This window comes from Tachyglossus aculeatus, chromosome 1 (assembly GCF_015852505.1).
Source record: "Tachyglossus aculeatus isolate mTacAcu1 chromosome 1, mTacAcu1.pri, whole genome shotgun sequence".
Taxonomy (NCBI): Eukaryota; Metazoa; Chordata; class Mammalia; order Monotremata; family Tachyglossidae; genus Tachyglossus; species Tachyglossus aculeatus.
This window is the reverse complement of record NC_052066.1, coordinates 66,739,587-66,763,560: the sequence shown is the minus strand read 5'-3', so window position 1 is coordinate 66,763,560 and position 23,974 is coordinate 66,739,587. Positions and strand designations below refer to the sequence as shown.

Below are 23,974 nucleotides of genomic sequence, written 5' to 3'. Positions count from 1 at the left end.
CATCTTAATCCCCATTTTACAGATGATGAGGGAACTGAGGCCCAGAGAAGTTACGTGACTTGCCCAAAGTCACACAGCTGACAATGGGCGGAGCCGGGATTTGAACCCATGACCTCTGACTCCAAAGCCCGGGCTCTTTCCGCTGAGCCACGCTGCTTCTCTAGAATAGATAGAGCTTGGGCCTGCGAGACAGAAGTTGCCCCTCACCAGCAGAATCTCCCCTCTGCCCAAGGGGATAATAATAATAATAATAATGGCATTTATTAAGCACTTAATATGTGCAAAGCACTGTTCTAAGCGCTGGGGAAGTTACAAGGGGGTCAGGTTGTCCCACTGGGGGCTCACAGTCTTAATCCCCATTTTACAGACAAGGGAACTGAGGCACGGAGAAGGTAAGTGACTTGCCCAAAGCCACACAGCTGACAAGTGGCGGCATGAAGAGAAACAAACTGAGTTTTAGCAAGGTGGCTAAACTACGTGGCCCACTCAGGCAGTTAATGGTATTTACTGAGTGCTTACTGGGAGCAGAGCACTGTAATAATAATAATAATAATAATAATAATAATAATGATGATGATGATGGCATTTATTAAGCGCTTATTACGTGCAAAGCACTGCTCCAAGCGCTGGGGAGGTTACAAGGCAATCAGGCTGTCCCACGGGGGGCTCACAGTCTTCATCCCCATTCTACAGATGAGGGTCAGAGAAGTGAAGCAGCTATAGAGAAGGAGCGTGGCTCAGTGTAAAGAGCCCGGGCTTGGGAGGGGCGCGGCGTGCCCCCCACAAATGCTATTCATCATCAACAATCGTATTTATTGAGCGCTTACTGTGTGCAGAGCACTGTACTAAGCGCTTGGGAAGTAGAAATTGGCAACATATACAGTCCCTACCCAACAGTGGGCTCACAGTCTAGAAGGGGGACTCACAGTCTAAAAGTCTATTGATATTAGACATGTGGGCGAGGGTGACAGAAATGAAATTCCATCTCCCTCTTCTTTCGTTTATTTGCAGACTGATGATGAAGACGAGTCTTTTGTTCTTGAGGACCCTTCCCTGCTAAACATCGACACCGCTGACACCCACTCGTATGACACATCGTCGGTGGCCAGCTCAGACAGCGGCGACAGGACCAACCTGAAGAGGTGATGCATTCATTCATTGTATTTATTGAGCGCTTATTGTGTGTGGAGCACTGTACTAAGCGCTTGGGAAGTACAAGTCGGCAACATATAGAGACGGTCCCTACCCAACAGCGGGCTCACAGTCTAGAAGGGGGAGACAGACAACGAAACAAAACGTATTAACAAAATAAAATACATAGAATAAATATGTACAAGTAAAATAAATGGAGACACTTCTCTGTGCCTCAGTTCCCTCATCTGTAAAATGGGGGTTAAGACTGTGAGCCCCCCGTGGGACAACCTGATCCCTTGTAATCTCCCCAGCGCTTAGAACAGTGCTTTGCACATAGTAAGTGCTTAATAAAATGCCATTATTATTATTAGTAGTAGTAATAAATACGTACAAATATCTATATCTATAGATATAGATATATAGAAGATATATATATATAGAAGATATATAATCTAGATATATAGATATATAGAGAAGATAAATACGATTGATGATATATCTATATATATAGATATAGATATATATAGATAGCACCCCCGGGCTCCCTCCCCTCATTCATTTATTCATTCAATCATATTCATTCATTCATTCAATCGTATTTATTGAGTGCTTACTGTGTGCGGAGCACTGTAGTAAGCGCTTGGGAAGTACAAGTTGGCAACATACAGAGACGGTCCCTACCCAACATTCATGCATTCATTCGTGCCCGGCTCGCCAGCCGACGAGAAATCGGCTGAGTCGGCGTTCCGGCTCCGTGTCCAAACTCCAGCCCCAGAAAGGAGGAGGAATGCCGAGTTGGGAGGGAGGGACGGGCCAAGCTCGGGAGCCTGGGCAGGTATTCAGGGGATTGGGTAGATCAATCAATCAATCAATCGTATTTATTGAGCGCTTACTGTGTGCAGAGCACTGTACTAAGCGCTTGGGAAGTACAAGTCGGCAACACAGAGACAGTCCCTACCCAACAGCGGGCTCACAGTCTAGAAAGTCTAGTAGACTTATTACTCTATTTACTTATTACTTATTTACTTATTACTCTATTTATTTATTTTACTTGTACATATCTATTCTATTTATTTTATTTTGTTAATATGTTTGGTCTTGTTCTCTGTCTCCCCCTTTTAGACTGTGAGCCCACTGTTGGGTAGGGACTGTCTCTATATGTTGCCAACTTGGACTTCCCAAGCGCTTAGTACAGTGCTCTGCACACAGTAAGCGCTCAATAAATACGACTGATTGATTGATTTATTAGTAGATGTTGGAAGGAAGGAAGACTGAGGGGGCCCTGGCCTCTTTGTTGCCCTGCTCCTGTAAGGGATGGTAGTGGTGGCTGGGAATTTCCCAGCAATGCCAGGGGAGAAGCTGCATGGTGTAGTGGATGCATAAATAATAATAATAATAATGATGGCATTTATTAAGTGCTTACTACGTGCAAAGCACTGTTCTAAGCACTGGGGAGGCTACAAGGTGATCAGGTTGTCCCACGGGGGGCTCACAGTCTTTATCCCCATTTTCCAGATGAGGGAACCGAGGCTCAGAGAAGTTAAGTGACTTGCCCGAAGTCACACAGCTAAGTGGCGGAGCCGGGATTTGAACTCATGACCTCTGACTCCAAAGCCCGGGCTCTTTCCACTGAGCCACGCTGCTTCTCTAATAATAAATAATAATAATAATTCTAATTGTGGTATTTGTTCTGCGCTTACTATGTGGCAAGCACTTTTCTAAGCACTGGGATAGATATAAGGTAATCAGGTTGTCCCACGTGGGGCTCACAGTCTTCATCCCCATTTTGCAGATGAGGGAACTAAGGCCCAAAGAAGTGAAGTGACTTGCCCAAGATTACACAGCAGACAAGAGGCGGAGCTGGGATTAGAACCCATGTCCTCTGACTCCCAAGCCTGGGCTCTTTCTACTAATGAGAGCCAGAAGGTCGTGGGTTCTAATCCTGGCCCTGCCACTTATCTGCTGTGTCACCTTGGGCAAGTCACTTCACCTCTCTGGGCCTTAGTTACCTCATCTGCAAAATGGGGATTGAGACTGTGAGCCCCACAAAGGACAGGGACAGTGCCCAATACAATTTGCTTGTATCCACCCCAGCGCTTAGTACAGTGCCTGGCACATAGTAAGCATTTAACAAATACCATCATCATCATTATTATTATTAAAGGGGGAACACACATCAGCCCATGGTTCTTTATTTTTCTTATTTAAGTGTTTACTATGTGCCAGGCATTGTAGTGAGCACGGGGGTTGATACAAGCAAATCAGGTTGGATGGGCTCACAGTCTTATTCATTCATTCATTTATTCATTCATTCAGCGTATTTTTTGAGCACTTACTGTGTGCAAAGCACTGTACTAAGCACTTGGGAGAGTACCATAAAAACAACAGACATATTTCCTGCCCACAACAAGCTCACAGTCTAGAGGGGGAGGCGGACATTAATATACATAAATACATAAATAATTAAATGACATCTATATGCATATGCATATACACCTACGTGCTCTGCACATAGCGCTCAATAAATACGATTGATGATGATGATGATGATGATATGCCTAAATACATAAATAATTGACAGCTATATGCATATGGGATGTGGCGCTGGGAGGGAGGATGAATAAAATGATCAAATCAGGGCCGCGCAGAAAGGAGAGGAGGGTTTAGTCAGGGAAGTCTTCTTGGAGGAGATGTGCCTTCAATAAGGCTTTGAAGTTGGGGAGAGCAACTGTCTGTCTGATAATAATGGTGGCATTTGTTAAGCACTTACTGTAGTGTGTTAGTGTTTAGTTTTTTTAATTTTAAGCGCTTACTTTGTGCAAAGCACTGTTCTAGGCACTGGGGAGGTTACAAGGTGATCAGGTTGTCCCACGGGGGCTCACAGTCTTAATCCCCATTTTACAAATGAGGTAACTGAGGCCCAGAGAAGTGAAGTGACTTGCCCAAAGTCACCCAGCTGACAATTGACGGAGCCGGGATTTGAACCCGTGACCTCTGACTCCAAAGCCTGGGCTCTTTTCACGGAGCCACGCTGCTTCTCAAAGTGCAAAGCACTTTGAACAAAGCAGTGCAAAGCACTGTTCTAAGCGCTGGGTATGAGGAGGGAGCCCACTGTTGGGTGGGGACCATCTCTATATGTTGCCAACTTGTACTTCCCAAGCGCGTAGTACAGTGCTGTGCACACAGTAAGCGCTCAATAAATACGATTGAATGAATGAATGTGGGCAAGTGGTCGACGGCCAGGTAGATGAGGTCGAGGACTGTGAGCTAGACTGTGAGCCCACTGTTGGGTAGGGACTGTCTCTATATGTTGCCAATTTGTACTTCCCAAGCGCTTAGTACAGTGCTCTGCACATAGTAAGCGCTCAATAAATACGATTGATGATGAGGTACAGTGAGAAGGTTAGCATTAGAGGAATGAAATGTGCGGGCTGGGTTGCTGTAAGAGAGATGAGGGAACTAGGCCCAGAGAAGTTAAGTGACTTGCCCAAGGTCACACAGCAGACAGGTGGCGGAGCCGGATTAGAACCCAGGTTCTTCTGACTCCCAGGGCTTTGCTCTACCTCCAGGTCATATCCTTGACTGGAAGATGAAGAACATGGAAAGGGAGGAAATCCAAAGGAACCTAAAATGTCTTTACTTTAATGTTCATTCATTCATTCAATCATATTTATTCATTCATTCAATCGTATTTATTGAGCGCTTACTGTGGGCAGAGCACTGTACTAAGCGCTTGAGAAGTACAAGTCGGCAACATATAGGAGAAACAGCGTGGCTCAGTGGAAAGAGCCCGGGCTTTGGAGTCAGAGGTCATGGGTTCAAATTCCGGCTCCGCCAACCGTCAGCTGTGTTACTTTGGGCAAGTCACTTCACTTCTCTGGGCCTCAGTTACCTCATCTGTCAAATGGGGATTAAAACTGTGAGCCCTCCGTGGGACAACCTGATCACCTTGTAACCTCTCCAGCGCTTAGAACAGTACTTTGCACATAGTAAGCACTTAACAAATACCATTATCATTATTATTATTATTATTATACAGAGACGGTCCCTACCCAACAGTCTAGAAACGGGTTCATCGTCTAGAAACCCCCAGTGTCTGGGTGTCTGCAAGCTTCCAAAGCGCAGAGGCCATGTTTTCTTAATTTAAATTTATTCAGCATTATTCACTTAGGAAAGGTGTAGTAAATGTTTTTTTGTGGCTGCAACGGAGGCGAGGCGGAGGAGAATTGGAAGCAGTGTGGCCTAGTGGAAAGACAACGGGCTTGGGAGCTGAGGCCCTGAGTTCTAAACCCAGCTCCTCCATTTGGCTGCTGTGGGACCGTGGGCAAGTCATTTAACTTCTCCGTGCCTCATTTACCTCATCTGTAAATTGGGGATTGAGATTGTGAGCTCCATGAGGGACATGAACTATGTTCTACCTAATCAATCAATCAATCAATCAATCGCATTTATTGAGTGCTTACTGTGTGCAGAGCACTGTACTAAGCACTTGGGAAGTACAAGTTGGCAACCTATAGAGACAGTCCCTACCCAACAGTGGGCTCACAGTCTAAAAGGGGGAGACAGAGAACAAAATCAATCAGTCAATCGTATTTATTGAGCGCTTACTGTGTGCAGAGCACTGTACTAAGCGCTTGGGAAGTACAAGTTGGCAACATATAGAGACGGTCCCTACCCAACAGTGGGCTCACAGTCTAAAAGGGGGAGACAGAGAACAAAACCAAACACACTAACAAACTAAAATAAATAGAATAGATATGTACAAGTAAAATAAATAAATAAATAAATAGAGTAATAAATATGTACAAACATATATACATATATACAGGTGCTGTGGGGAAGGGAAGGAGGTAAGATGGAGAGGGGGACGAGGGGCTTGTGTCTACCCCAACATTTCATTCATTCATTCAGTCATATTTATTGAGCGCTTACTGTGTGCGGAGCACTGTACTAAGCACTTGAGTACACAAAGTACGGTGCCTGGTACATAGTAAGTGCGTAACACATACCATTAAAAAGCAAGATGGACAGGAGAATCTGGTGGTGTGGGATTAAGGAGGGAAGAAAGACATGCAAAATGGTTGGTGGTTAGAGCCAGAGGCATAAATCAGAGGAATGCCGTAGGATTTGAGAGGAGTTTTGAGAACCCGGTTCCCAGAAATCAGTGATTCATTCGTTCATTCATTCAATCGTATTTATTGAGCGCTTACTGTGTGCAGAGCACTGTACTAAGCGCTTGGGAAGTACAAGTTGGGAACATATAGAGACGGTCCCTACCCAACAGTGGGCTCACAGTCTAGAAGGGGGAGACAGAGAATCAATCAATCAATCAATCGTATTCATTGAGCGCTTACTGTGATAAATAGGAGTGCATCAGTCAGTCGATCAGTGGGATTTTTTGAGCGCTTACTGTGTGCGGAATGCTGTACTAAGTGTTTGGGAGAATATCATGCAACAGAGCTGGCAAACACGTACCATTAAAAAACAAGATGGACAGGAGATTCTGGTGGTGTGGGATTAAGGAGGGAAGAAAGACATGCAAAATGGTTGGTGGTTAGAGCCAGAGGCATAAATCAGAGGAATGCCATAGGATTTGAGAGGAGTTTTGAGAGCCCGTTTCCCAGAAATGAGTGATAAATAGGAGTGCATCAGTCAATCATTGGGGTTTATTGAGCGCTTACTGCGTGCGGAATGCTGTAATCAATCAATCAATCGTATTTATTGAGCGCTTACTGTGTGCAGAGCACTGTACTAAGCGCTTGGGAAGTACAAGTTGGCAACATATTCCAACTATTCCATATTCCATATTCCTCGTCCCCCTCTCCACCCCCCATCTTACCTCCTTCCCTTCCCCACAGCACCTGTATATATGTATATATGTTTGTACATATTTGTTATTCTATTTATTTATTTTACTTGTACATATCTATTCTATTTATTTTATTTTGTTAGTATGTTTGGTTTTGTTCTCTGTCTCCCCCTTTTAGACTGTGAGCCCACTGTTGGGTAGGGACTGTCTCTATATGTTGCCAACTTGTACTTCCCAAGCGCTTAGTACAGTGCTCTGCACACAGTAAGCGCTCAATAAATACGATTGATGATGATGATGATGATGATGATATAGAGACAGTCCCTACCCAACAGTGGGCTCACAGTCTAAAAAGGGGGAGACAGAGGACAAAACCAAACATACTAACAAAATAAAATAAATAGAATAGATATGCACAAGTAAAATAAATAAATAAAACTAAGTGTAACTATGTGTTACTAAGTGTAAGTGTAACTAACTAAGTGTACTAAGTGTTTGGAAGAATATAATATAACAGAGCTGGCAGACGAGATCCCTGACCACAAGGAACTTGCAATCTTCGGGGGGAGACAGACAGGAAGCAGCATAGCCTAGTAGACAGAGCACGGGCCTGTCTGTGGTGACCTTGGGCAAGTCACTCCGCTTCTCTTCACTTAAGCGCTTAGTACAGTGCTCTGCACACAGTAAGCGCTCAATAAATACGATTGATTCTCGGTGCCTCAGTTACCTCATCTGTATACTGTAGGACATGGACTGTGTCCAACCTGATTCCCTTGTATCATCATCAATCGTATTTATTGAGCGCTTACTATGTGCAGAGCACTGTACTAAGCGCTTGGGAAATACAAATTGGCAACACATAGAGACAGTCCCTACCCAACAGTGGGCTCACAGTATAAAAGGGATATGTACAAGTAAAATAAATCTACCCCAGCGCTTAGTACAGTGCCTGGCCCATAGTAAGTGCTTAACAAATACCTAAGGGAGGAAAAGAAAAAAGGCAAGGGGGAGAGAAGTGGAAGGAAGTTGTGGGGAGAAAAACCAGAAAGCGGGAAGGAGAGTAGTGGACAGAAAGGCAGAAAGATTGTGGAGTGAAGCGAGGCTGCAAGGTAGTTATTCATTCGTTCATTCAATCGTATTTATTGAGTGCTTATTGTGTGCAGAGCACTGTACTAAGCACTTGGAAGTTAGAGGACGGGGACTGAGGGTTGCAATAGAAGGCAGAGACAGAACAGTAGCTCAGGGAGGAAAAGAGCAAGAAGAGAAATGAAGGGAGACACCAAAAAGGATAGAGCAGTGTGGTCTAGTGGTAAGGATCTGGGCCTGAGAGTTAATGGATCGGGGTTCTAATCCCAGCTCTGCCACTTCTCTGGTGTGTGACCTTAAGCAAGTCTTTTCACTTCTCCTTGCCTCAGTTTCTTCAACGGCTCTATAGGGGTTCAATACCTGTTCTCCCTCCTATTTAGCCTGTGAGCCCTGCTTGGGATGGGGACAGTGTCCGACCTGATTGACCCGAATCCACCACAGGATTCAGAACGGTGCTGGACACGTAGTACGGATTTACCAAATGCCATAATTATCGTTATCGGTATAGTACAAGGCCAGAGAAATGGAGAGAGGTTGAACTAGGGAAGCAGACGATTCAGAAGAAGAAAGCGAAAAGGAGAGAGGAGGAAACATACAGCTCCCATACTACCCGGGCAAAGACCGGGCATCTGAAGCTAGTCTATGAATAGATTCCCGGGCTATTGTATTAACTAACTGAGCCTTGAAAATGGTTCCTTACCCACTCACCCAGGACAAGTAACACTTTCTATGCTAGGCAGAGTAGAAAAGAATGCTGATTTCATTCGTTTTAGTATTTATGGCTCTCTGGGGAGCGGGGCGGGTTGCTGGTACATTTGTTGGGCAATTTGTAAGAGAGATCTACCTAATCACATTCTACAAGTCAGATGTGTTTGCGTTTCTGACTTTGATGCCGTGTTCTGTTTCATTCACAATTTAGGGCCTGGTTGGCTTTGAGGATCTAACTTGTAAAGCTCTGGGGGGTTTGTTATTTATTTATCTGTATTTTTTAATTTATTATTTTTTTTTTTAAGGAGGAAGAAACTCCCCGATTCTTTCTCCCTTCATGGATCGGTTATGCGTCATTCGCTTTTGAAGGGGATTTCTGCCCAAATAGTCTCTGCAGCTGTAAGTACTTTGTCTTCTTCCCCGTCTCTTTGGCCGGCAACCGAGAGTGAACCAAGAATGAGTCAAAAACAAAGCAGTCGACTTGGCTCCAGTCTGAGGCATGAAGTCCGACTTCAGCTATTTTGCGTGGTGTCGATTTTTATTTTTTCCATTCATTATGGTTCCACGTCTTTAAACAAATTTATGTAGAGGTTATAGAACAGCCATGAAAATAAGCAAATGCCCATGTCCTTGGGGCCTTAAAGCTGGGGGGAGGGCGGGGGGGGGGGGGAAGGGAGGTTCTATAATAAATCAGGCACTGAATTTAAAGGAAATGTAATGTATTCTGCCGCCCTGATTTTTTTTTTCCTCTCCAACCCCTTTCTGTTCGGTTTGCCTGATTGTGGTCCAACTCTGAGTCTGTTTGAAGGCTAAAGCCTGTGTTCTTTTGGGCTATCGATCAGGAGGACATGGCTAACTGGGGGGTGGGGGGATAGAGTGGTTAGAGCACTGGCCTGGGAATCAGAGGATCTTGGATTCTAATCCTGGCTCTGCCACTTGTCTGTGGCCCTGGGCAAGTCCCTTCACTTCTCTGGGCCTCAGTTACCCCATCTATAAAGCAGAGATTAATCAATCAATCAATCGTATTTATTGAGCACTTACTGTGTGCAGAGCACTGTACTAAGCACTTGGGAAGTACAGGTTGGCAACATATACAGTCCCTACCCAACAGTGGGCTCACAGTCTAGAAGGGGGAGACAGAGAACAAAACCAAACATACTAACAAAAGGAAATCATCATCATCAATCGTATTTATTGAGCGCTTACTGTGTGCAGAGCACTGTACGAAGCGCTTGGGAAGTACAAGTTGGCAACATATAGAGACAGTCCCTAACCAATCGTGGGCTCACAGTCTAAAAGGGGGAGACAGAGAACAAAACCAAACATACTAACAAAATAAAATAAATAGAATAGATATGTACAAGTAAAATAAATAAATAAATAGAGTAATAAATATGTACAAAAATATATACGTGAGCGTCAGGAGGGACAGGGACTGTGTCCAGCCCGAATTCCTCGTATCTACTCCAGCGCTTAGTGCAGGATTTGGTGCATAGTAAGCACTTAAAAATAGTGGAAAGAGCATGGGCTTGGGAGCCAGAGGTCGTGGGTTCTAATCCCGGATCAGCCACTTGTCAGCTGTGTGACTTCGGGCAAGTCACTTCACTTCTCTGTGCCTCAGTTACCTCATCTGTAAAATGGGGATGAAGACTGTGAGCCCCAAGTGGGACAACCTGATTACCTTGTTTCTACCCCAGTGAGCCCGTTGGGTAGGGACCGTCTCTATATGTTGCCGACTTGTACTTTCCAAGCGCTTAGTCCAGTGCTCTGCACACAGTAAACGCTCAATAAATATGATTGAATGAATGAATGCTTAGAACAGTGTGAGCCCGCTGTTGGGTAGGGACCGTCTCTATACATTGCCAACTTGTACTTCCCAAGTGCTTAGTACAGTGCTGTGCACACAGTAAGCGCTCAATAAATATGATTGAATGAATGAGTGAATGCTTAGAACAGTGCTTGGCACATAGTAAGCGCTTAACAAATACCACCGCCATCATCATTATCATCATCAAATGCCACAGTGATTATTATTGTTACCCCAGGCAGGGCTAATAGACATTTTCTGCAGGTAGAATTTGAGGCTTTGATGACTTTTGAAATCGCCCGTGGGGTTACCTAGCAATAAAAGTCATCCACTGAGGATATAAACCTGTATGGTCAAGGAAGAAGGCTCCTTGTAGATTTTTATTCAAACCTCCTCTGCTCCTTGCCCCCCTCACCCCACCGAGCATTCATTCATTCAATTGTATTTATTGAGCGCTTACTGTGTGCAGAGCACTGTACTAAGCGCTCGGGAAGTACAAGTTGGTAACATATGGAGACGGTCCCTACCCAACAGCAGGCTCACATTTTGGAACCTTGACCTCTACCCTAAGTCGCTCTTTTGGGTCCCAGTTCTTGTAGCAGATGCTCTTTTAGACTGTGAGCTCATTGTGGGCGGGGATTGTGTCTGCCCCCTCTGCTATATTGCGGTCTCCCAAGCACTTAGTACAGTGCTCTGCACACAGTGAGCGCTCAGTAAGTATGATTGATGCCTATAATGCTAGTGTAGTGTTCCCTTCTGTTGTGGTCCTTTCGCCCTGTAGCCAACATTTTGCTCTCTGTGTTTGGGCAGGAGAAGATTGTTGTGCTGAGTCAAGCAGCGTAGCCTGGTGACTAAAGCATGGGCCTGGGAGCTGGAGGACATGAGTTCTAATCCTGCCTCCACTGCTTGCCCGCTATATAATCTCGGGCAGGTCACTTCTGCATCCCTCAGTTTCCTCAACTGCAAAATGGGGGTTCAATAGGTATCCTCCCTCCTACTTAGACTGTGAGCCCCATGTAGGTCCAAGACCATATTCGACGTGATGAAATTAATAATAATGATGGTGTTTGATAAGCACTTACTATGTGTCAAGCACTGTTCTAAGCGCTGGGGTAGATACAAGGTAATCAGGTTGTCCCACGTGGGGATCAGTCTTAATCCTCAGGGGGTAGATACAAGGTAATCAGGTTGGACACAGTCCCTGTCCCACATGGGGCTCACAGTCTTAATCCTCATTTTACAGATGAGGCAACTGAGGCACAGAGGAAGTGAAATGACTTGCCCAAGGTCACACAACAGACAAGAGGCAGATTAGAACCCAGGTCCTCCTGACTCCCGAAACTGTGCTCTGTCCACCGGGCCATGCCTCTTCCCAGCGTTTACGCACCGGTGCGTGATGGCATAATAAGTCGTCACTTCACTTTTCTGAGCCTCAGTTACCTCATCTGTAAAATTCATTCATTCATTCAATCATATTTAGAGAAGCAGCGTGGCTCATTGGAAGGAGCATATGCTTTGGAGTCAGAGGTCATGGGTTCAAATTCCGGCTCCGCCAATTGCCAGCTGTGTGACTTTGGGCAAGTCACTTCACTTCTCTGGGCCTCAGTTACCTCATCTGTAAAATGGGGATGAAGACTGTGAGCCCCAAGTGGGACAACCTGATCGCCTTGTATCCTCCCCAGTGCTTAGAACAGTGCTTTGCGCATAGTAAGCATTTAACAAATGCCATTATTATTATTATTATTATTATTATATTTATTGAGTGCTTATTGTGTGCAAAGCACTGTACTAAGCGCTTGGGAGAGTATGATATAACAAGCAGACACACTCCTGCCCACAATGAGCTCACAGTCTAGAGGGAGAGACAGACATTAAATAAATAAATAAATGGAGATTGAGATTATGAGCCCCACATGGGACAGGGACTGCGTGCAACCTGATTTGCTTGGAACCACCCCAGCGCTTAGTACAGTGCCTGGCACGTAGTAAGCGCTTAGCAAATATTGCAATCATCATCATCATCAATCGTATTTATTGAGCGCTTACTATGTGCAGAGCACTGTACTAAGCGCTTGGGAAGTACAAATTGGCAACATATAGAGACAATCCCTTCCAAACACCATAAAAAAGGGCAGGGGGAGATGAGACGTTGACTCAACCGACCGTGGTGTGATGCCAAGTTTCATCTGAGCTAAAGGGACAGAGAAACAAAAAGTTTTGTGTGCCTCCTGGGTAAAACATGAGGCCCTGTTGTGGTTGGGGGAGGGAGCATCCTCCCCTCCGTGGGCCCCGGGACCCAATTTAGGCCCCGGTTACCACGCGACTGTACCCCTCTCCGTCGGTGGGGCACCTCATGACGTGGTGAGAATGGGAGCCACCTGTGGAGGGTTACATTTCCCCGATGTTGTCTGAGGCCGGCCATCTGTAAGCAGTGGAATTCTTCCTTTGCGAAAATCAAGATGAACCAGAATGGTAATTTGACCCACGTGTTTGGTTCACAAAAAATATCCGGAGTCATTGAGACGGACCTAAAAGCCGGAGCCCGAGCTTTGATTAGCTAAATCCGTTCCGCGAACGGAGCGTTCCCTCCCCGAGGAAGAGGAGGGCAAGTAAGCCGCGCCCGGGCCGCGGACTTTCAGGTGGGAGTTTGCTCGCCGCCAGCCGTGGTCTCTTAAATCGGGAGCGCCTTCTCCCTAATGAAGTTGTCCCGCCGAACGCTCCTGATCTTGGATTACCGGCTCAATTTAAATCTTGTGCTCCTCTGTGATGGTTGGTTTATTCATATGTAAAGATAATTAAATTTCTAATTACCTTTCGTGGGAAGTAGCGTCTTTGGGGCCCTCAACCGTGCAGCGAGAGGCCTAGCGGGGAATCCAGGGCCCGCACTGCCCGAACATCAGAAGCGGGAACAGGAGGAGTAAACGGGAAGGGGGAGGGTAGGAGGGTCAGTCAGGCCCCGGGCTTGCACTGGGGCATCAAGGAGTGCTTAATTCCGTGCTTTCCCAGCTGTGGGGCTAAGCTAACCCTTGGAACGGGAGAATCCTGGCATCCTGCACCTCCAGAGGCCCTATCTCCCTTCCTTTTCTTTCTGCCCCCCCGAAGCAACAGGAACTGCCCGTAGTGGCCTCAGGTTGGGCCGTCATGAACCTGATAATAATAATAAAACTAATAATAATAGTATTTCTGAAGAGCTCACTACATGCCAGGCACCGTTCTGGGCGCTGGGGTGGGTACAACCAAATCGGGTTGGACACGGTCCCACGTGGGGCTCACAGTCTCCATCCCCCTTTTCCAGATGAGGGAACTGAGGCCCAGAGAAGTGAAGTGACTTGCCCAAGGTCACCCAGCAGACAGGCGGCGGAGCCGGGATTAGAGCCTATGACCTTCTGACTCGCGGGCCCGTGCTCTGGCCACTGTACCACACTCCTTCTCAAGATGGGAATGGGAAGTACCAGGCCTCCTTCAGTTGGAGAGAGACAGCTCCTGAGTCACTAAGTGGCGATGTTCATGGATTGTAAAGCTAAAATAATAACCACAATGATGATGATTGTGGTATGTGTTAAGCGCTTACTATGTGCCAAGCACTTTACTAAGCCCTGGGGTCAATCCAGAGACGTGCAGGTCCTATGTGGGACTCACGTTTTAAATAGATGTGAGATCAGGACTTAATCCCCATTTTGCTGATGAGGGAAACGAGGCCCAGAGAGGTTGAGTGACTTCCTCAAGCTCACACAGCATAAAAGTAGCAGAGCAAGGATGAGAACCCAGGTCCTCTGAATCTCAGGCCCGGCCACTTTCCATAAGGCCACGCTGCTAGAAGGGGCCCTGAGTGTTGGGGGGAGATAGCCAGGGCCACGTCTCAGGGTTTGGAGGGGTTCATCCTTAATGTTGGAGGGTCTTTTGAAAATCTAGCTCATCTTCTCCGGCCCCTTCCAATCTCCAGACCCCCCAGCAGGACAGTAAATGGGCCACTCACATCAAAGAAGGCCAGTGTAGCTGCAGTAGCTCTTGGATTTGTGTATTTGGGGCTTTGCAACTGCCCATTTCGCCTTGACACCCTTTGATGCTCTTTAACACTCCTGATGCTTAAAAAATACCATTAAAAATAGGTATTTGGGGGAAATAGCCTTTTCTGATTTTTTGGAGAGGGAATAAAGAAAGGTGGTGGCGGCTTAGTGGCTGAATTGACATGGTCGAAGTTTCTAAAGGAGAGGGAATGAAACTGCTATCTGCATTAGAAGTGGTTAATTATTGTATTCCTTTTACATTAGTAACTTTCTTTTCTTTCACCTTAGGACAAAGTAGATGCCGGCTTACCTACTGCAATAGTAAGTGCCATTTTGCTTTATTTTGACTCGATTTGCTGTTTCTGATTTCAAGTAGCTTTTATTCTCCACCTAGTTTTTTTATCTTACCTCAGTTATTGGGAGAGTTCTTTGTGCATTTTTATGCCAGTGTCTTTGAAAGCGGAGGTTGGTCATTTAGGGTGGTGGCCTTCCCAGTTTTCCATGTTGGTTGTTGCTGTTCAGTCTCTCATTTGAAAGACAGGGAACGGAATGCTAGTTGGTCATCATCATCATCATCAATCGTATTTATTGAGCGCTTACTATGTGCAGAGCACTGTACTAAGCGCTTGGGAAGTACAAATTGGCTCCCTCAGCCCTATAGCACTTACACGCATGTCGGTATGTGAATGTGTCTACCAATTCTGTTGTACTCTCCCAAGTGCTTAGTACAGTGCCCTGCACATAGGAAGCGCTCAGTGTATACTATTGATTGATCGGTCCCAAATACCTGTGGAACTGATCCGTGCACGGTTGGAATGTGTCTGTGTGTGTCCCGGCTTTTACCCAAATATATAATCCTAGCCTGGATTAGAGAAGCAGCATGGCGTAGTGACTAGAGCACGGGCTTGGGAATCAGAAGGTCGTGAGTTCCGGCTCCGCCACTTGTCTGCTTTGTGGCCTCGGGCAAGTCACTTCACTTCTCTGGGACTCAGTTACCTCATCTATAAAATGGGGACCAAGACGGTGAGCCCCACGTGGGACAGGGACAGTAGCCAACCTGATTTGCTTGTATTCCCTTCCAGTGCTTCAGTACAGTGCCTGGCACATAGTAAGCACTTAACACCATTATCATTATTATTATTATTATTATTATTATTATTACCTGTCTGATTCAACTCTTTACTTGTTCTTTGCCCCGCCCTGTGCTGAACACTCATTCATTCAGTTGTATTTATTGTGTGCTTACTGTGTGCAGAGCACAATACAACAATAAACAGACACATTCGCTGCCCACAAGGAGTTGACAGTCTAGAAGGGGTGAAACAGACATTAATATAAATAAGTTACAGATATGGACATGCATTAATTATCCCTGAAACCTTTTGATTTCCCTGCCAGATGTTTGATCTGAGGGGATGAGGGAGGCTAGTGATGTAGGTGGACAGCTTACCAATCCATTCACCCCCCTTTTGCCCACCACCCCCAGCTCCTCTTCCCTCCCCTCCCAATCAGTTGTTTGGTGATAGGAAGGAGATTGAGAGTTACGGCTAGGCTGGCTCATCTTTATAATAATAATAATAATGATATTTGTTAAGCACTTACTATGTGCCCAGCACTGTACTACACTCTGGGATCAGCACAAGCAAATCGGTTGGACACAGTTGCTCTCCCACATGGGGCTCACAGTCTCAATCTCCATTTTCCAGATGAAGGAACTGAGGCCCAGAGAAGTGAAGTGACACGCCCAAGGTCACACAGCAGACAAGTGGCGGAGCTGGGATTAGAACCCAGGTCCTTCTTACTCCTAGCCTGGACTCTATCCACTAGGCCATGCTTCTTTGTAACCCAGGGGAATGCTGTTTCTCGCCTCCTTCACCCTTCCTCAGATTCTCCGCGTGAAGCCCAAGGAGTTCAGGAGACAGGGGAGTGGGAGCCGTCTTTGGCTTCAGCTGCACCCAGTGTTTCCTTTTTCCTTTTCTCTGAGGAAAATGGCATGGCAATTTAGTTTGCCTTGTTTATCACATATTTGCCCTGTTCATTCTGACTCCCCAGACCTGTGCTCTATCACTAAGCCATGCTGCTTCTCTGAGTGAATGAATGAGGGGACGTAAACCTTTAACCCGTCCCGTGTTTAGATTTCTCTGTAGTAATGGAAGGTGCGAACTCTTCCTTTTTGCTCTTTTCAGGCGGTGTCCAGTCTGATTGCAGTGGGCACTTCCCATGGATTGGCGCTCATCTTTGGTAAGTTTCTCCCTCTACGCTCCTTTGAGATGGCAAGAAGTCTTTAGAGTACTCGGAACAATCGTCTCAACCCCCCAGTTTCATTAGTCCACAAAACCAGGAAGACTTGAAAATGGATTAAGCTGAAAAGAACGCTCCACCTCAGCGCCAGCTAGCTTTCATTCAGTTTTGTTATCCCTCTTCTAGACTGTGAGCCCACTGTTGGGTAGGGACCGTCTCTTTGTGTTGCCAACTTGTACTTCCCAAGCACTTAGTACAGTGCTCTGCACACAGTAAGCGCTCAATAAATACGATTGATTTTGTAGGGTAGGTGGATTTTCCCCCTTATGGCCTAGGAGTTCTGGGATGTATGTTCACTTTGTGGGTTTGTCCCCAAGTGTAGAAGAGCAGACTGGAAATCTGGTTGGGGCTTAGCCAGTCATTCCCGAAAGGTCATCGGGCGCATTCCCCTGCCTCCAAGCCGTCATCCCGTGAACCGTTCCAGAGATGGTTATGGTTGCTTTTAAAGATCTCCTGGAAAGGAGACTTCCCCTGCCTTTATAACCCAAATTCCTCCAACCTCAATTTCAGTCCCTTTCCTCTTGTCCTGACAGAAAAGGAGAGGAGTGAAAGACCCTCTGGAAGATGTTTCTAGGGCCCCATCTCTGCCTTCACTTGGCGAGCCTGGGGAATCCAGTTCCTTTAATCTATCCCTTCATCACGATTAATTTTTGTCAAGCGTTTTTTAGTGACATCCCGTGCACATCTGCTGCGTGGTTACATGCGTTGTGTCTCCCAGCTCTCTTAATATCCCTTTTCACGCTCTGTAACCTTCGAGATGTGCCGCGTCCCCCGTCCTCCTGAGTGGGGTCCAAACCCGGCCCGGGGTTTTAGTAGGGGTTGGATCAATGCCCTTCTTTGTGGGAGAATCGCCTCGTGGATCTTACGGTTACTCTCCCGCATTTATGCCTCCCCAGATTGTTCTGCCTTGTTAGCCGCAGTGCCGACTCATGATGATGATGGTGGCATTTGTTAAGCGCTTACTATGTGCAAAGCACTGTTCTAAGCGCTGGGGGATACAAGGCGATCAGGTTGTCCCATGTGGGGCTCACAATCTTGATCCCCATTTTACAGATGAGGTAACTGAGGCCCAGAGAAGTTGTGACTTGCCCAGGGTCACACAGCTGACAGTTGGCATAGCCGGAATTTGAACCCATGACCTCTGACTCCAAAGCCCGGGCTCTTTCCACTGAGCCACGCTGCTTCTCTGTGCTCCTCTTGAGGTTCACAGCGGCCCCTAATTCCTTTGCTTTTGAGTTTGTTACCCAAAGGCCGCTGGGTAAACAAGTGTTTTAGGATTCTCTTTAGGGCCCGAGGCTTAGGTTAAAAATGGAACTTCTTTTGCTCGTTGGAGTGAAATGACGGTGGGGAGAGAAGGAGAAAGAGATGGTGGACAGGGCCCAAGGAGGTAAGGATTGGGAGAAAGTCAGGGGTGCAGGCCTTGAGGGAGGGAGAGAGAAACTGAGGCAGTTTGGGGGGGTCAGGGAGAGGCGAGGGGGGAAGGGAAGGTTTGGAGCTTTCTAAATTAATAATAATAATAATGATGGCATTTATTGAATGCTTACTATGTGCCAAGCACTGTTCTAAGCTCTGCGGAGGCTACAAGGTGATCAGGTTGTCCCACGGGGGGCTCACAGTCTTCATCCCCATTTTTTACAGATGAGGGAACTGAGGCCCAGAGAAGTGAAGTGACTTGCCCAAAGTCACACAGCTCCCGGAGCCGGGATTTGAACCCATGACCTATGACTCCAAAGCCCGGGCTCTTTCCACTGAGCCACGCTGCTTCTCCAGAATTAGATCCCTAGCTCTGCCCCAAAGCTTAATGAACCTACAGAAACTTTTGTCTGTTAACCACATGCTGTCTGATCCCTTCCCCCCCTTCTTTCATGTCAGCTCTTGTCTACCGCTGTCCCTTCCCTCAGGCTGGGAAAGCATAAGCATATGCCTCCAGCCAAACACAAATAAACACAAATCCCTGCGCTCTTTACAAAGAAAAAAAAAGAGCGAAGGGGGAGAAGCGGAGCTTGAGGTTAGGGGTGAGAGGGGGCACCCCCAGCCTCGGGCCCTGGGCTGGCTGGAGAGGGAGAAATCGCAGCAGTGGAGCCTCTTTTGGCTACAGAGAAGCCCCCGGCTCACATTGTCACCCCGGGCTAAGCCAGCCCACACATGACAGTTGATTCAATTTCTCTTAAGCTCCATCAGCTCAGTTCCTATCAGTCCGCAGTCTGACTTTTTAAAAAAAAATTTTTTAAAAAAAAGCCCTCGTTGAATTTCTTTCGGCCTTGGGCTTGTGGGCAGGTGCTGATTTACATGGTTGACCCTAAAGGATAATGAAATTATGAGCAGCGAGCTGCTCTTGCAGAACTTTAATAAGGACCACTTATATCACCCCGAACGTTTTAGGAGGGAACACAAAGAAACAGCTTTCTGGCTGTAATTGGGGTTTTAAGGGTTTTTTTTTATTATTTAAAATGAATGTATCCTAGCCCTTTATGTAAAATTCAGGTGTTTGGGTAATGAGGCCTGTCAAATACATTGACAATCTGCCTGTTGAATACGACCAAATGGCCGTGTGTTTGTTTGTAGGGAAATGTCTAGACTCCGGGGTCTGTTTTAGATCTGGTTTCATTTAACATCTTCATTGATAATCCTGAAGAGGGAACCTGGTCTAGAGAGCTTTAATTATGAAAGCGCCATTAGGTTCCTTTTGAAATCCAGAGCTGGGTCATTAAAACGGTAATCGTTATCGAGAGAGTAATTGCCCCATTCACTATCGGTAGTAATGAAACAGCGACGGTAGTTTGTTCAGTTTTCACATAAATGGTTTCTCCGCGGGATTTTAGACGTATCCAGGATTTGGGCTGGACCTTCAGCGATTTGAGGTTCTAGTCCAGTCAGAGCCGATTTTTTGGTTGTTTTTTCCCCTGAGACCGTTTGTGCTTCAGTTTCACTCTTGAGAAATGCGACATACTTTTGGCCAGTGAATTTTCTTCAGTTCCGCTCCGACTATTATATTATTTTAATAATAATATATTAATAATAATAATTCTGGTATCTGCTAAGTGCTTACTATACAATAATAATAATGATGACATTTGTTAAGCGCTTACTATGTGCAAAGCACTGTTCTAAACGCGGGGGAGGTTACAAGGTAATCAGGTTGTCCTACTTGGGGCTCACAGTCTTCATCCCCATTTTACATATGAGGGAACTGAGGCCCAGAGAAGTGAAGTGACTTGCCCAAAGTCACTCAGCTGACAATTGGCGGAGCCGGGATTTGAACCCATGACTTCTGACTCCCAAGCCTGTGCTCTTTCCACTGAGCCACACTGCTTCTATGCCAGGCGCTGTACTAAACACTGGGGTGGATACAAGCGAATCGGGTTGGATGCAGTCCCTGCCCCAGGTGGGGCTCACAGTCTCGATCCCCATTTTACAGATGAGGTAACTGAGGCCCAGAGAAGTGAAGTAACTTGCCCGAGGTCACACAGCAGACAAGTGGCAGGGTCAGGAATAGACCCCATGACCCTCCGGCTCCCAGGCCCGTGCTCTCTCCACTAAGCCACGCTGCTTGATTTTCTGAACCTCACTGGTGTCTCTTAGAGAAGCAGTGTGGCTCAGAGAAGCAGCGTGGCACAGTGGAAAGAGCCCAGGCTTTGGAGTCAGAGGTCATGGGTTCAAATCCCGGCTCCGCCAAGTGTCAGCTGTGTGACTTTGGACAAGTCACTTCACTTCTTTGGACCTCAGTTCCCTCATCTGTAAAACGGGGATGAAGACTGTGAGCCCCACGTGGGACAACCTGATCACCTTGTATCCCCCCAGCGCTTAGAGCAGTGCTTTGCACATAGTAAGCGCTGAACAAATACCATCATTATTATTATCTTTTGTTACGTAGAATGCGTTTGGCCGGTCTTTCCCCTCCAAACATTTAAACGTACCAAATCCTAGGTAGAAACACAAATTCGAACAGGTCGTTCCATTCCCTCACGCCGCAGGTAGGTGAACCTCATCCCTTACAAGTTATGCTGTAGCGGTTACGCCTGTCTTGACTCTGTCCTTTTGAACTGATTTCTGGCTTTTCTCTCTTTCTTAATCCTTTCCCCATGGATCGAAAAGGAAAAGGTAGAGTAATTATACATCTCGCCTACGGTTTCCACGAGTGGCTCGTATTCCTTTGACCTGTTTGGGTGTGAAAGAGGCCGCTGCCAAATGCATATGCGGTTAGAGTAAACTGGGTGGGGGGGTGGGGTGGGGGTCCTCTGCTGGGAACCCCCAAGATAGAGCCTTGTGGGGGCTCAGATTGCACGGTGGGGCCAGAAGACCAGGCTGAATTCCAGGTGGGAATGGGGAGCGTGGTCCTCCCTGTTTCTGGTTTGTTAGAGTTGGGGGGAAGCAGCACATTCATTCATTCAGTTGTATTTATTGAGCGCTTACTGTGTGCAGAACCCTTGTACCAAGCGCTTGGGAAGTACAAGTTGGCAACATATAGAGACGGTCCCTACCCAACAGCGGGCTCAGAGCCGAGTTGCCCTGTATGCCAAAGCCCCATGCTCCTTTTTTTTAAATAGTATTTGTTAGGTGCTTATAATTTATTCAGTCGTATTTATTGAGTGCTTACTGTGTGCAGAGCACTGTACTAAGCACTTGATTATCATGTGTCAGGCACAGGACTAAGCAGTGGGGTAGATACCAATTAATCAGGTTGGACACAGTCCCTGTCCCACAAAGGGTTCACAGTCTTCATCCCCATGGTCACACGGCAAACAAGTGGCATCGCCGGAATTAGAACCCGGGTCCTTCCAACTCCCAGGTCCGTGCGCTATCCACTAGGCCACGCTGCTTCTCTAGCTCCAATTCCGCATCAGGCAGAAACTTCTTTCCTGCTACAACCCAGGAAATCATTCCTCTAGCCCCAACTTACTACTGTTAGAGAAGCAGCATGGCTCAGTGGAAAGAGCCCGGGTTTGGGAGCCAGAGGTCATGGGTTCTAATCCCAGCTCCGCCACATGTCTGCTGTGTGACCTTGGGCAAGTCACTCAACTTCCCTGAGCCTCAGTTCCCTCATCTGTAAAATGGGGATTAAGACTGTGATCCCCCCGTGGGACAACCTGATCACCTTGTATCCCCCCCTTGCACATAGTAAGCGCTTAACAAATGCAATTATTATTATTATTATTATTACTGTACGTCGATCTTGTGTACGTCACTACTGACCCTTGTCCACTTTCATTCATTCATTCATTCATTCATTTATTTATTCAGTTGTACTTATTGAGCACTTACTGTGTGCAGAGCACTGTACTAAGTGCTTGGAAAATACAACTCAACAACAAATAGAGGCAATCCCTACCTGAAAACAGGCTCACGGTCTAGAAGAAGGAGAAATAAAATAAAATAAAACAAGTACAAGTAAACAGGCATCAGCAGCATCAGTGTAAACAAATAGATATATCCGCATCATTAATAAAATAAATAGAATGATAAATATGTACATATGTACACAAGTGCTGTGAGGCGTGGAGGAGGGTAGAGCAGAGGGAGGGAGTAGGGGTGATGGGGAGGTGAGGAGGAGCAGAGGAAAAGAGGGGCTCAGTCTGGGAAAGCCTCCTGGAGGAGGTGAGCTCTCAGTAGGGCTTTGAAACGGGGAAGTGTGCTAGTTTTGCGAGTGTGAGGAGGGAGGGTATTCCCGGCCAGGGGGAGGACGTGGGACGGGAGTCGATGGCGGGACAGGCGAGAATGAGGCCCAGTGAGGAGGTTAGCGGCAACAGAGAAGCGGAGGGTGTGGGCTGACCTGGAGAAGGAGAGTAGGGAGCTGAGGTAGGAGGGGGCGAGGTGATAGAGAGCCTTGAAGCCCAGAGTGAGGAGTTTTTGCTCGACTTGTAGCTTGACAGGCAGCCACTGGAGATTTTTGAGGAGGGGAGTGACATGCCCAGAGCGTTTCTGCACAAAGATAATCCGGGCAGCAGAGTGAAGTATAAACCGAAGTGGGGGGAAATAGGAGGTTGGGAGGTCAGAGAGAAGGCTGATGCATTAATCCAGTTGGGTTAGGATGAGTGATTGTACCAGCAAGGTAGCGGTTTGGATGGAGAGGAAAGGGCGGATCTTGGCGATGTTGTGAAGGTGAGACCAACAGGTTTTGGTGATGGATTGGATATGTGGGGTGAATATCTGGCCTGGAATTCCCTCCCCATTTATCTGTGACAGACCGCCACTCTTCCCACTTTCAAAGCCCTATTAAAATCATACCTCCTCCAAGAGGCCTTCACTGATTAAGCCATATTTTCCCCTTCGCCCTCTATCTCCTTGCCTCACCTCTGCACTTGGAACTATACCCTTTGAGGACTTGCTATTCAACCCACTTTCAGCCCCACAGAACTCATGCACATACCAGTGATTTATTTTAATGTCCCGTCTGCCCCTCTACACTGTGAGCTCCTTTTGGGCAGGGAACGTGTTTACCCATTCTGCTGCACTGAGAAGCATCGTGGCCTCATGTAAGGACCACAGTCCTGGGAGTCAAAAGGCCTGGGTTCATTCATTCATTGTCGTATTTATCGAGCGCTCACTGTGTGCAAAGCACTCTACTGAGCGCTTGGGAGAGTCCAGTACAGCAACAGACAGACACATTCATTCAATTGTATTCATTCAGTCATTCATTCAGTCATATTTATTGAGCGCTTACTGCACTGTACTAAGCGCTTGGGAAGTCCAAGTTGGCACCATATAGAGACGGTCCCTACCCAACAGCGGGCTCACAGTCTAGAAGGGGGAGACAGACAACAAAACAAAACATATTAACAAAATAAAATAAATAGAATAAATATGTACAAATAAAATAAATAGAGTAATAAATACGTACCAACACCAATACATACCAATATGTACGTACCAATATATATGTGTGTGCAGGGGTAGGTAATAATAATAATGATGATATTTTTAAGTGCTTACTGTGTGCCACGCACTGTTCTAAGTGCTGGGGTAGATACAGGGTAATCAGGTTGTCCCACGTGGGGCTCATAGTCTTAATCCCCATTTTACAGATGAGGTCACTGAGCCACAGAGAAGTTGTGACTGGCCCAAAGTCACAGAGCTGACATGTGGCAGAGTCGGGATTAGAACCCATGACCTCTGCCTCCTAAG

General features: G+C 46.5%; 1 protein-coding gene across 3 annotated transcripts in view; it reads left to right on the top strand.

Moving 5' to 3' along the window:
- Positions 1 to 23,974, top strand: part of VPS8 (VPS8 subunit of CORVET complex) — a 367,622-nt gene that overhangs the window by 42,217 nt on the left and 301,431 nt on the right. For 2 of the 3 annotated variants that reach the window (XM_038743776.1, XM_038743795.1), the window contains exons 4-8: positions 1,012 to 1,142; positions 9,043 to 9,136; positions 14,840 to 14,872; positions 16,738 to 16,792; positions 20,948 to 20,953. In XM_038743776.1, the coding sequence (XP_038599704.1) occupies positions 1,012 to 1,142; positions 9,043 to 9,136; positions 14,840 to 14,872; positions 16,738 to 16,792; positions 20,948 to 20,953 (319 nt within the window). The remainder of the gene's footprint in view (positions 1 to 1,011; positions 1,143 to 9,042; positions 9,137 to 14,839; positions 14,873 to 16,737; positions 16,793 to 20,947; positions 20,954 to 23,974) is intronic. The other variant, XM_038743785.1, reaches the window with a different exon arrangement.